At 36.3% G+C, this 14,965-nt stretch overlaps 1 protein-coding gene and 1 pseudogene across 1 annotated transcript; both read left to right on the forward strand.

Annotated features, from left to right (window-relative positions):
• Nucleotides 1-3,485: 3,485 nt before the first annotated feature.
• On the forward strand, nucleotides 3,486-4,445 carry LOC133261488 (olfactory receptor 8U9). The gene has a single exon (XM_061439967.1). It carries the CDS (start codon nucleotides 3,486-3,488, stop codon nucleotides 4,443-4,445), a length of 960 nt encoding a protein of 319 aa, XP_061295951.1.
• A 2,888-nt stretch (nucleotides 4,446-7,333) lies between these two features.
• On the forward strand, nucleotides 7,334-8,420 carry LOC133261102 (olfactory receptor 5AL1-like; annotated as a pseudogene).
• The last annotated feature ends 6,545 nt before the right edge of the window (nucleotides 8,421-14,965 follow it).

Below are 14,965 nucleotides of genomic sequence, written 5' to 3' on the forward strand. Positions count from 1 at the left end.
AAAATAAAATTAAAAAAATAATAATATAAATAAATAAATAAAATAAAAAGAACAAAAAAAACCCTAAAAAATTAAAAAAAATAAAAATGTGACAATATCAACAAAATAAATAAATAAATAAATAAAACCATCTTCTATCTGTACACCCTTGTTGTAGACACAGAAGAGCTAAGAAAGCTCTCTGGGAGAGTGTTCTTTAGACTTGGTCACCAAGGAAATCAAGTAATGATGGAGAGAGACAACTAAAGAGAAAATGAACACTTCACGAACATTTCAAAGAATAGGACAATGATGTTCAGAAATAGATTCTTGGAGGAGTTACATATTCATTTATTTGAAAGAGATGTAGTTAGAAAGTTCACAAGGTAATTTTTATTTTTCTTCCAAGGATACATTTAAATCCTTCTGTTGAACAACAAGAACCACATAACAATTAAAGCAACAAATAAATAAGAGTAACTCAAAAACTAGAAAATCTTAGGGCAATGATATCAAACGCAGAACTGTACACCTGAAGTTCTTCAAAACAGAATAATAATGCTAATTGATCTTCAGCCTGCCTTGGGATCCCTTGGGGTGTGGGCTCTGAGCTTCCTGATTATTTTCCTTGCCTCCTATTCTAAGTGAGAAAGAGCCCTGGGATACGTCAGGGACAAAACCTTGCAGTGTGCTGCTACCCAGACCTGTTTGGAGAAGAAATAGGAACACGGTCTGCCAGGTATAGTTTAGAAGAGTATATTTAAAAATTGAGATACAAATGACAGTTTTCAAATGAATTAGAATAGAATAAATTTTAGAATAAAATATTTTGGATGGCATTTTAGAAACAAGGGAAAGAATATCTCCTCTAATCTTATTTCAGTTATGCAGACATGTAGTATTATATAAAATGCATTTTTAGTAGTTTGGGATGAAAAAAATATTTGAAATCTCTGAGATAGAATCTATTCAAATATTTAGACAAATTAGGCACTTAACTGATTAGACTGTAAACTATGTCAAGACTCTCCTTTCCATTTTAACAAATCTAGTCATTTTACCCAGAATGAGAGATAAGCACATTAAATTAAATCATCATTGTGACCCTTAACATATTTGATACAAATAAAAATATGAATTATGAACAGGGGCATAAACTGAAATAGTGTGACAAGCATGTAGAAGGGGCTATATTAAGAAATGAATAAAGAATTCATGACTCCCACCCATGGAGTAGATAACCTATCAAAAGAAGAAATACAGAAATAGATGGAAATAATAAATTATATGTAAATAAATTATGTATAAAATGTTTCCAGAACATAAAAATGAAAACTGGTAAGTAACAGAGGAACTGGAATTTAAAGAAGTCTCTTCTCGGGAAAGGTTGAGTTTTGATAGGCTTTGAAGAATAAATAAGATTTTTTCTTCCAACTCTAATTATCATTCACCTGGTAGAGATAAGTATATAAAACACATAGGAAGTAGGGAAAAATGGAAAGTCATACTGTAATTGAGGATTGCAAAATAATTCTGTGTGTTGACTGCAGCATGAGATGTGAGTATATAAATTCTGAATATAAAATATCATGAGTTAGATCATAAAAGATCATATATAATATACTTTCAAATATATTATCAAATATATGCATGTGCTACCTTTAAGATAAGATAAAATGGCATACTGAAGCATGTCTAGTTGCTAAACAATGAACTCTTAGCTGCTGTCTTGGAATTAGTAAACCAAATTTCCAATAAAATACTTGCTTAATTATTTCAAAGTAGAATTCATTTATTCATGGGACGACTAACTAGGCTTTTAAACACTCTGATGACTTGCTTTATGTATTGATCAATACCATCAAAAATTATCTTATTCCCATAGAAAGTTGTAGAAACAGTCACACATGCCCACTTAAAAATTATTTTTGATTTTGATAAAATAGGCACCTTTAAATTAGGAAAATGAGGAACAAACTGAATTTTTGACATACTAGAATTAATGTATTTTGAGGGTGACAGAGCATTCAAATAAAGATCTCCCAATTTCATTCAAGGTTCTTTCTGCTGTGCCTTGCTTGGCATAAACCTCAATGAAATGGCATTCATTAACATTTATATATTAAAAAATCAATGGCTCATTACTGAGACTCCATTGTATTTTTTTCTCATAGATATAATAGAATAAGTGAAATAAAATAGAAATTTTACATTGACTTTAAAAATTTTATTGGAGCATATTTTTTTATTGATTTACAATAAAAATATTGCAATTCCTGCTGAACAGCAAAGTGGCTCACTTATACATATACATCTATCCAATCTTTTGTAGATACTTTTCCATTTCGGAGTATTGGATAGACTACCCTGCATTAAAAGGTAGATGCTTGTTAGTTATCTAATAGTGAGTGGTCTCCTGCATCAGAAGAACACTAGTTTGAAAGCCCTGTGCTACAGACAGGCTGTCTAAGCTTACTTCAGGTGCTTTACCTCTCAGTGTTTCTTCCCTGTCTATAACATGGGAATATAAGAAGCAAAGTAGGACTTCTCTCATGGTCCAGTGGTTAAGAATCCACCTGCCAATGCAGGGGACATGGGTTTGATACCTGGTTCAGGAAGATCCCACATGCCATGGGACCAGTAAGCCCATGTAACACAACTACTGAGCCTGTGTTCTGCAACAAGGAAAGGCAGCAAAATGAGAAGCCTGGGCACCACACAGAGGAGTAGCCCTGGTCGCTGCAAGCCGAGAATGCCTGAGTGCACTGAGGAAGACCAGGGCAGTCACATAAAAAAATTATATTATATTTTTATAATATGTTTTTATATTATAATTTATTTTCATAATATATATATATATATATATATTTTATTTAACTGCCCTGGTCTTCCTCAGTGCACTCATAAAATAACAAACAACCCATGAGGTAGCTATAGTCCTTAATAAAGTTGCCCATTTTCAGCATTTGCATTATTAACACATTTGTGAAGATTATGTAGCAATCAATGGTGGCCTCCCTGCAATAAGTACTGAGAATAGAATAGATGGATAGAGCATGCTGTTCATTGCTCTGTCAGGACTGCAACAATGTGGGGTTTGTATCACATATACAAGTCTGTCAGAGTGATGTCACTGCAGGGGGCTCATTTTCCTTTATATTATTAATGTTAGGATATTTTTTATAAAAGCAATAGCTTTAATGTTTTGAAAAAATAATGTTAAATTTTAAAAAGCATAGGAGCTTTGAGCAAAGAGTCAGTGTGGACTGAATCCTATCCACAGCTGTTAACTTCATAAAATGCACTTATTTGGGGGAGATAAATATGTCTCTCCTGTAAAACATCTCCATCTACTCTTTGTCTCATCGCCAGACTCAAGGATGCTAGCACTCTCACTGTTAGCACTTTCATCTTGATAATACCAATTGCTTTAAAGGATATTAAGACTTGAATTTGATTAAGTTGGATTTTATTATCCTCTCGTCATCCAGACATAGTGAAGACACATGATCCAGATAAATTGCAGCCAGGTGACAGAATTTGTTCTCATGGGCCTCACAGATCGTCAGGAGTTGAAGATCCCCCTCTTTGTCCTGTTCTTATCCATCTACCTCTTCACAGTAGCAGGCAACCTGGGTCTGATCCTAGTCATCAGAACAGATTCAAGACTCCACACGCCAATGTACTTCTTCCTTAGTAACTTGGCTTTTGTTGATTTCTGTTATTCTTCTGTCATTACACCCAAAATGCTAGGAAATTTCTTGTACAAACAAAATGTTATCCCTTTCAATGGATGTGCTGCCCAGCTGGGCTGTTTCCTGGCCTTCATGACTGCCGAGTGTTTGCTGCTGGCTTCCATGGCCTATGACCGGTATGTGGCCATCTGTAACCCTCTGCTCTATATGGTCATAATGTCCCCAGGAATCTGCGTTCAGCTTGTGGCTGCCCCCTATGGCTACAGCTTCCTGGTTGCCCTATTTCATACCATCCTCACCTTCCGCCTCTCCTACTGCCATTCCAACCTCATCAATCATTTCTACTGCGATGACATGCCTCTTCTCAGGCTCACTAGATCAGACACTCACTCCAAGCAGCTATGGATTTTTGCCTGTGCTGGCCTCATGCTCATTTCTTCCCTTCTTGTTGTCTTTATCTCCTACATGTACATTATTTCTGCCATCCTGAAGATGCGCTCCGCTGAAGGCAGACGCAAGGCTTTTTCCACCTGTGGCTCCCACATGCTGGCAGTCACCATATTCTATGGGACCCTCATCTTTATGTACTTACAGCCAAGTTCTCATCATTCCCTTGACACAGATAAGATGGCCTCTGTCTTCTATACAGTGATCATTCCCATGTTGAACCCTTTAATCTACAGCCTTAGGAATAAGGAAGTGAAAGATTCCCTGATAAAAGTCATCATGAATAGAAACCAGGCTTTTATGTTCATGAAATTAAGAAAGTGACTGGAATGAATAAAAACAGAATTTTCTTCACAGTCTGATTTTTTTCTCTTAAGCTACCAAAATGCCTATTCTTAATACTGGATTTCTACATGTATGTTCATGGTGCAGTAAAATTTTCTGAATATTTTCACTTAGAATGAGATTTCAGATATAAAAGTGCCCATTAGAATTTTTTGCCAATTCTCTCATTTTCAAATGAAATCATATTAAAAAATAATTCTTTGTTCCATAAGAATTTATACCAATGTTTTTTTATTTCTCAAATGAATAATTGCATAACAAACCATTATCTGGGTATATAACTAGTTATAGGACAAAAGTTTCATTGTTTCACCACTTTAAAATCCCTGGTTCAGGATTCTCCAGTTCCATTAATCATATCCCATATGAAGAGCAAAGATGCACATGTACTTCTTTCCCTGATTTGCTAGTTTCTTTGAAAAATATAACATTATAAAACTGTTTCATAATTTTAAATTAATGAATGAATTAATAAAACTGCTCCATATTTATACCTTTAACAAACTGCCTTTATTTTTTTTTCAAATTGTCTTTGTTCAGAAGAATAATACATCCAAAGTTTACCTTAGTCACTGATTTAATATGGCCTGGCATCTGGTCTGATCTCTGAAGACTAATTTTTTTTTAATTTTATTTTATTTTTTAACTTTACAATATTGTATTGGTTTTGCCACACATCAAAATGAATCCGCCACAGGTATACATGTGTTCCCCATCCTGAACCCTCCTCCCTCCTCCCTGAAGACTAATTTTTAAGTGAACTTCTTTTTTTAAAGCCTATGAGATCTTGTTATATTTTTTCAAGGTATCTAAAAAAGGTGTAACTCAAGAATGGAATCCCAGGGGTATCATATATTCTAAATTAATATACACAAAATAATTGAAACGCCATAGATCATTTTCCAGTAGCAAGGATCCTATGCAATTATACTGGGCAGATCTCAGGTAAGTTGGCCCTCACTGGATAAGGTGTAGTTTATAATGTGATGAGCACACTAGGCCATGCAGTCTAGCTTGGAAAAGAACACATGTCTTGTAGTCAAAGGATGAACTTGAACTGTCTGTGGGCTTCCTGTAGCTTATTTGTCAATTAAATGAAGACAGCATTACAAAATTTGGAGTCTTCTAAAATACTGAATACACAAAAGAGTAATAATAAATCAGAAGCATTTGCACATCATCTCTCTTGCTAAAGAACCTGAATTCTAGTCCCAACTATACTATACATGAGAGGCCAATTTATAAATGAAGATTAACATACACAACAGATAACTGTGATATAGACAGATAGATATAGATATACAGGTATGCATATATAATTTCAGATAAGCGTAATGATAATTGAACAGTTTGCAATTACACAGAAAATGGTTTTGAGTTTGTAATTTGCATATCATTTTAATATATATTAATGAATGTATATAGTGTGTGTGTGTGTGTGTGTGTGTGTGTGTTCAGTTGCTCAGTTATGTCTGACTCTTTGCAACCCAATGGACAGTAGCCCACCAAGCTGCTCTGTCCATGGAATTGTCCCAGCAAGAGTACAGGAGTGTGTTGTCATTTCCTACTCCAGTGGATCTTCCTGACCAAAAAATTGAATCTGTATCTGCTGCATCTCCTGAGTTGGCAGGCAGATTCTTTATCACTAGCACACCTGTGAAGACCATATGTGTGAGAGAGAGAGAGAGAGTGTGTGTGTGTGTGTGTGTGTGTGTGTGTGTGTATGCCATTTGAATGTTTAATGAAACATAACCAGAGAAAGGAAATAGGGTATATATTTTGGTGAATCATAGAGATACAGGGTTGATTTAATCTACAGTTCTCAAAAGTTTTTTTTTTTTTTTTTGTCTTTCTTTAAACACATTTATCCACTATTTGAACATTTCAGTAGTTCCTGCAGCAAATTTTGAGTCTCTATTCTGTATACTCAAAGCCTGTCATTAATGTCTTTGAATTCACACTGTCCTATCTTGGCAAGATGGAGCTTTTACCATGATACAGCTCTTCAATTAAAGAGCATAGATTCCTGGTGTCTGAAAGCCCGAATCTGAATGCTAGGTCTGACCTTTGAGGAGTCAAAACATCTCAGACACTTACGTTCACCTCCATCTCTTCAACACTGTGAAGGTGAAACGAATAGCAAACTCTAAATCTATTGTCCTGAGACCAAGACTATAGATGAATTTCTTTTCTAAATGTCATTCTACCAAAAATAATGTGAAACTATGAATTTATTTGACTTAAACATAAATAACATGAATATATAAGATGAATATAGCAATTTAATATTGCTAAGCTCAATATTAAATTAAGCTTTATGTTTAAATGTTTTGTTTATCATATGAAGTGGAATTCTGAAAACTATGTTTTCACTTTTCTTTGAAGTTTCACATTTTTGTGAAAATTAAGTTATAATTTTCATTACATAGCATTCTTCTATCTATTGTAATAGAAGACATTGTCACAATCATAAAAAAATCCAATATCATCTTTTCACTAAACATATTGTTTAGATACACTTTCATACTTTATACATAACTATATTACATAACTATATTTCACCTTTTCTTTCATTGCATTGGCTAGCACATTAAGAATAATATTTAGTAAGAGTCATGATTGTCTTAATTCTGGTTGAAATGCCTTGTGTTTCATCTTAATATATTCATGGCCATCTCTTTAACTCTTGAAATATTTATCCTGCCATACTACCTATGATGCTGGAATTTTGTATACATGATATCCTATATTTCAATTCAAGATATTCTGTCTTCCTTAACAAATATCCTTACTACTGATTGTGTTGGAATTCCTGCCTGCAGAAAGTCCCTTCAAATCCAAAGCAGGCAGCACTGAAATCTGAGAATGGCCTGTTGACCACTGAGGATTTTTCTTTCCAATATGGTCACCATAAAATAAGCATGAGCGACGTCCTTAATCCACAACGTGAAAGAGTACCTGCAACAGATATTCTGCACATAACAGTATGATATGCTTCTATATACAATTCATGGCCAAACACAATAATTCAGAAGTAACTGAATTCATCCTCTTGGGACTCACAGACAGTCCTGAGCTTCAAGCCCTTCTTTTTGGGATCTTTTTAGTGATCTACTTAATTAGTGTCATGGGTAATCTTGGATTAATCATGCTAATTCATGTCAGTCCTCAGCTTCATACAGCTATGTATTATTTCCTTAGCCACCTAGCTTTTGTTGATTTTTGCTATACCTCCTCGGTCACTCCTAACACTCTGGTGAACTTCCTCCAAGAAACTAAAAGAATATCCTTACCTGCTTGTGCCATTCAGTTGTTTTGCTTTATCATGTTTGTGGTTTGTGAATTTTATATGCTCTCAGTCATGGCTTATGACAGGTATGTGGCCATTTGTAATCCTTTACTCTATACCATTGTCGTGAACAAAAGGGTTTGTATTCAGATGGTGCTTAGCACATATCTATATAGCTTTTCTGTGGGACTCCTATAAGCAACTCTTACATTCCACTTATCTTTCTGTCATTCAAACATAATAAATCAAGTGATGATGTCCCCTTGGTTGCCCTGGCCTGTCATGAAACCCATCACAAATATATCAAAAAGTTGTTATTGTTCACACTTGCTGGGTTCAATATCTTCTTCTCTCTTTTTATCCTCCTTGTCTCCTATGTATTCATTCTATTTGCCATTCTAAGGATTAAATCAGCTGAAGGCAGAAAAAAGGCATTTTCTACTTGCGCTTCCCACTTGACTTCCATCACTATATTTTATGGTCCAATCATCTTCATGTATATGCAACCAGAAACAAGCCATTCCTTGCATACTGATAAAATATCTTCTGTATTCTATATAGTGGTAATTCCCATGCTAAATCCTCTCATATACAGCCTGAGGAACAAGGAAGTAAAAAATACTTTGAAGAGAACTATGGAAAAAATGTATTCTACTATAATATAAGTGATCCATGCTTTAACTGAAAGCCTTCACATTTAGGAGGCCCAAAAAAAGCAAATAAGCAAAAAACAAATAGTTTTTCTGCATGGTCATGCCTTTAGTGACATGCTTTCTAACACTGCAATGTTTAAAAAGTGTAAGTGGTAGTGTTGTCTCATCCTGTCCGACTCTTTGCGACCCCATGGACTGTAACCCGCCAGACTCCTCTGCCCAAGGAGCCCTCCAGGCAAGAAGACTGGAGTGAGTTCCATTCCCTTCTCCTGTGGGTCTTCCTGACACTGAGATGGAGCCAGTCTCCCGCATTGCTGGCAGATTCTTTACCATTTGAGCCACCAAGTGAAAGTTAATACAGAAGATACATTTAGTTTCTAATTTTATTTTTATTATTTTGTAAATTATAACTTCTGATAATGCTGAATATGCATTGGAAAGACTGATGCTGAAGCTGAAGCGCCAATATTTTGGCCAATTGATGTGAAGAGCTGATTCACTGGAAAAGACCCTGATGCTTGTAAAGATTGAAGGCAGTAAGACAAGAGAACGACAGAGGGTGAGATGGTTGGATGGCATTCTCAACTCAATGGATGTGAGTCTGAGCAAACTCCAGGAGATAATGAAGGAGAGGGAAGCCTGGAGTGCTCTAGTCTATGGGGTTCCAAAGGGTTGGACATGGTTAGTGATTGAACTACAACAGCAATATTGAAAGATATGAGGCTGAAATAAGTTCAGTTGCAAATAGTGGGTTAAATTTTCTTTTGTAGATCACTTAAAATCTCTCTTTTTTTTCATAGTGGAATTTTGACTTGAATGCTTCAATTCATAAATTTCACATAATAAAAATCATCTCGTCTTTACTAAAGCAGCTTTCAATTATTAGTATGGTATAAAATACACTCATGCACACACACATACACACACACACACAGAGTAAGAAGAATCTGAAAAGAACTGTTGATTCTAAAACTCTAACATGGCCACTGATATCAACACTGACAGAAACTCTGACTTAAAAAGACTGAAACAGTAACTTGAATTTTAACAAGGGAAGCATGTCCTTCTGCAAAGAGTAAGGTCTATAGATCTAATAATATAGTTAATTTGCTGATTTTTACTGAAGTTATTTGGTCTTTGAAGAATGTCCTTGCTTTGAGTAACATACACCTATGACTATATGGAAACAATTACACTGAATATATAAACTACCTTGGAGAATATAATTATTTTAACAAGACTAACAATAAGAATATATATTTTCATTTATTTTGTCTTTAATTTTATTCATAAATGTCATTGATTTCTGAGAAAACTCTTTGGCTAGATTTATTTCCAGATATTTTACTCTTTTTATTCAATTGTTAATGAGATTGTTTTCTTAATTCTTCTGATGATTCATTATCACTATATAGAAATATAACAGATTTTTATTTATTAAGTTTGGGTCCAACAACTTTATTCATTGGTGAGTTCTATCAGTTTTTGGTGATCTCTTGGAATGTTTTATACAGAATATCATATCATCTGCCACTGTTCCTTTCAAAAAGAAGATATTTCATTGAAGGTTTTTACATCTCTGTCCACCATGGATATTAACCTGTAATTATCTCTTTTGGTAGTGTCTTTATCTGGTTTTGGTATCAAGGCAAAACCTGCCTTGTAAAATGAGGTTGCACGGAAATGCAAATTAAAACCACAATGAGATATTACCTCACATCTGTCAGAATGACTATTAACAAAATTGTAACAAATAACAAATGCTGCCAATACAATAGAGAGGACACCCTTGTGCACTGTTGATACAGCAACTACTGAAAAGAGTAGGAGACTCCTCAGAAAACTAATAGTAGATGTCATGTGATCAGAACTCCATTTCTGGGTATCATTCTAAAGGAGACAAAACATTAATTTGAAAAGATATATACACCTTTATGTTCACTGCAGAATTATTTACAATAACCAATTTATGAAAGTATCATAAATATCCATCAAAGAAAATGGAATTTTACTCAGCCATTAAAAAAAAAAAAAAAAGAATGAAATCCTGTCATTTGTGATAACGTGGGTTAACCTAGGGGGTATTATGCTACATGAAATGTCAGATAGAAAAAGACAAATACCATACAATTCAACCGGCATGTGAAATGTAAAGAAACATGTAATAAAACAGAGAATAAGTAGTTTCTTGACGAAAGTGGAGTGGGGAGATGTGTGAACAAGGTGAGAGACCTTAAGAAGAACAAACTTCCAGTCACAAAATGAATGAGTCTCTGTGTGAAATGCAGCCAGCGTGGGGAATATAATCAACTCCACTGCAACACATGTGTATGGTAACAGACAGCGACTAGACAAGCCACGGTGACTGTTTTGTAACGTGTAAGAGTCCTCAGTCACTATGTTGTGCAGATGGAACCAACACAGTGTTGTAAGTCAGTTAGTTTGTTATTGTTGTTCAGTCGCCCAGTTGTGTCCGACTCTTTGCAATCCCCTTGACTGCAACACCCCAGGCTTCCCTGTCCCTCACCGTCTCCTGGAGTTGGCCCAAGTTCAAGTCCATTGCATCAGTGATGCCATCCAGCCATCTCATCCTCTGATGCCCTCTTCTCCTTCTTCCCTCAATCTTTACTCAAATCAGTGACTTTTCCAATGAGTCAACTATTTGCATCAGTTCAATTCACTTCAGTCGCTCAGTCATGTCTGATTCTTTGCGACCCCATGGACTGCAGCACTCCAGGCTTCCCTGTCCATCACCAATTCCCAGAGCTTGCTCAAACTCATGTCCATCAAGTCGATGATGTCACACAACCATCTCATCCTCTGTCGTCCACTTCTCCTCCTGCCTTCAATCTTTCCCAGCATCAGGATCTTTTTAAATGAGTCAGTTCTTTGCATCAGGTGGCCAAATTATTGGAGCTTCAGCTTCAGTATCAGTCCCTCCAATGACTATCCAGGACTGATTTCCTTTAGGATGGATTGGCTTGATCTCCTTGCAGTCCAACAGACTCTCAAGAGTCTTCTCCAACACCACAGTTTCAAAGCTTCAATCTTTCAGCTCTCAGCCTTTTTTATGGTTCAACTCTCACACCAGTTGACCAAAACACTGGAGCTCCAGCTTCAGCATCACTCCTTTCAATGAGTATTCTATAATTCAACTTAAAAAAAAGTAAAGAAAAAGTAGGCACTGGGGTAAAAGCAAATGAAGGTTATCTCTGAGAATGGAGATTATAGCTGATGGTTAATTTTTACTTTAGGTTTTTCTGTGTTTCTATTTGTGGGAAATGAAAAGTATTGTTTATATAATTAGAGAGAAAATAAATGTTATAAAAAGTAGTATAGAAAAATAAAGAGGTATCATGTCTTTGACAATCAAAGAAAAAAAAATTGTTAAAATGGTTAATATTTAAGGAATATGAGCAAAGGTTGTACCGGAATTCTTTGTAATATATTAGCACCTTTTCTTGAAACTCTGAATTTATGTCAAAATAAAATGTTAAATAAGTCATCTAGCATTTGCTATTTAATTTTAGTTTAATGCTTTAATTGAATAATATTTTAACACATTTCTTATTTTGATGTTCTGATTCATAATACTTTGTAAATTTAAAAGGCTATAACTTCTTGTCAGTAATACTTAAAAGTAATATATCTTTCCTTAAGAAAATAAATAAAACAATTCATGCATCTTCCCTAAAGTTTATTTTAACACAATTGCCTTTTGCTTTATAAGGGCTTATTACTAAGATTGTAGTTTTCATTTGTCACAATTTGTCACAAAGCAATATACCATACTTTTTAAGAAAACTTTAAATTGCAATTTTGTATAATATTTTTAAATGTTTGTTAGTAACTTTATGATCAGCCTTAAAATTACAGCCAAAGTAATGAACATATCAAGGTATCTTCTCAAGTATTCAACTCTTTTAAGTTAGGAGGAGAAATACAGCTCTTTTAGACTCAGTTTCATTACTTCATGTTGGGAGGTCAAGTACTTTGCAGGCATGACAGAGGAAAACCCACCTCTGTATCATTTTTATTGTGCCTCCTGGCCCAAGCAGAGAAGACTTAAATCATAGCCACCACCTATCAGATTCTGGGTCACTTCCACAGATTCCACTGTGCCTGCATCACTATGTACTGTGTGTTATGTACTCCTAAGACAGGTCTTCTCAAGTATGTTTCAAGATATTATTGACTCATGGTGATGATCTATAAAAGGTAATTCAAAGCTGAAATGTTTTAAAAATGGTTTATGATACAGTCTCTTGCTTGAAGTCACAATTTCCATTAGCATAAAAATAACTGACATGTTTACATTCTTTATTTATTGAGGTAACATTGGTTTACAATATTATATAAGTTTCAAGTGTACAACATTATATTGCAACATCTGCATACACACAGCACAAGGAAAGGGAGGTTACATATATATGCCTGCATGTGTTTTTAGTTGTTTTAGTCCTGTCTCTTTCTGACCCTATGGACTGTAGCCCACCAGGCTCCTCTGTCCTTGGGATTCTCCAGGTAAGAATACTGGAGTGGGTTGCCATTTCCTCCTCCAGGGGATCTTCCCAACACAGGGATCCAATCCATGACTCCTGCATCTCCTGCATTGCAGGTATATTCTTTACCACTGAAATAGGCACCCCTCTCCAGTATTCTTACCTGGAAAATTCCATGGACAGAGGAGCCTGGTGGATTACATTCCATGGGGTTGCAAAGAACCGGATACAACAGAGCAAGCATATACAAAATCACAAGATCCAAAAAACAGGGTGAGGTCAATCTTCATATAAACCTCAAACATGGTCTTCAGGATCCAACCCAAGCCCCCCAAAATTTTCCCCAATTTGTAGTATATTTGAGAAAGGCAGATGCCTTTTCACCTGAAATTTTTTCAGTGACCTTCCCTGTTGCCTCACAACATTAATCCAGTACATCAGGATATGTTAGATTGCAGGGACTTTGCCTTAGCCCATTTGGAGAAAGTCTAAGACAAATTTATCAGCAACCACTACTTGCTTCCACTGTGTGTGGCCACAAATCTTTCTGTATGCAACCTTCCATGTGGCAGGCTAAACAGTGAGGCCATTGGCAACAGCCCAGGAACCAAAAATACAATAATTTATACATAGTAAGTTTTTCTTTTAAGGAATTCAGAATGTCTCATTTAAAACAAGCTTCTGACTAAGGCTCCCTGGACACCAGCGTCTCCTTGAGGATGGGTGGGCCCTCCTGAGCCCTCCCTAACCCTGCAGACAGGGTGGCTTCAGGAGGCTGGTCATGCTCAGAGCTGGTTGTTGGTTACACCCACATCTCCTTGAGGATGGGTGGGCCCTCTCTAACCCTGCAGACAGGGCAGCTTCAGGAAGCTGGTCATGCTCAGGGCTGGTTGTTGGTTGTGGGCTCTGAGTATTGCCGTTCCTCAATCTGTGTGTCATCCCTTCCTCCCACGGCAGACCACTAGTGGACCAGCGTGTGCTGGGCATGGCCTGGGAGGTTCCAGCTCACAAGCTGACAAACTCTGTGCTGGGACATGGTCAGACTGTTGTCCAGGCTCACCTCGCAGACTCCCAGTACAGGCTCCTGAGGGACTCGTCTTCCAGACGCTGTGTCCACTGGCCATGTGTGCTCACCAGAGAGGCCTGGGGCAGCCCCGAGGGCACGTCCTCTTGGGTGCCTTTGTCCAAACCTCAGTCAACTCGCAGCTCATCGAATTTTGTTTCTCACTCTTCCTTGGCTCTTTCCCTTTGTTTCATTACACAAATAATCTCACCCTATATCACAGAAAGAGTCTTCCTTATTTGGGACAGAAAAGGATGTATTCACATGCATGATTGTAAAATTCATCCCTGATATCACAGGATGGGGAGCCTGATGAAGCAAAGAAGTGTGGAGAGCAATGTCTAACTCTGTCTTTTGCTGTTTGACCGGTTACAGCTTTCCAGCTTCACCACTTGTGTCCTTTTAGTCCATCACTGGAGTAAGGAACACACTGCTCCTTCCTTTGCAGAAGATTCAAGCCCTGCAAGTCTTTCCTGCACATGGGAATCCTCACTCAGTCCCACTCACTCATCACAGTAAAAAACCTCAAGCCCCGTAACCATTACTGGCTCCTCCTAGCTATGTTTTCAGGTCAGATTGGGAATTCACCTTCCTCTCCCTAGAAAGCCCCATTATGTGAACAAAACTCTTATTATCCTTTCTTCTTAGATGTGCAGTATCATCTGGCTGGACATCTAAAGCAAGTTGTGAATGGAGTGGTCCATACATTTCTGTGAAATGTCAGTTGACCTATGATTTGTATGTTTTATCTTCTAGATACGGAAGAGAAAGAAATGAATACTATTTTAATCTTTGCAGCCGAACCGAAATGTCAATCATAATATTGATTTGAACATTAATCTCAGAAGGAAGGAATAAAAGTTACTGATGGGGAAAGTCATTTTTATCCAATGGTTTCCAAAAACTAAATACAGGGCCTATAGATGTAACATTTATTTTAAATAAATTTATAATTTTAATATGAAGCCAATGAGACAGACTTCAAAACAATC

The sequence above is a fragment of the Bos javanicus genome, chromosome 15, assembly GCF_032452875.1.
Source record: "Bos javanicus breed banteng chromosome 15, ARS-OSU_banteng_1.0, whole genome shotgun sequence".
Classification (NCBI taxonomy): Eukaryota; Metazoa; Chordata; class Mammalia; order Artiodactyla; family Bovidae; genus Bos; species Bos javanicus.

Bases quoted from the DNA above. Each gene is read 5' to 3' on its own strand.
- LOC133261488 (XM_061439967.1), top strand. From the start codon at position 3,486: ATGATCCAGATAAATTGCAGCCAGGTGACAGAATTTGTTCTCATGGGC.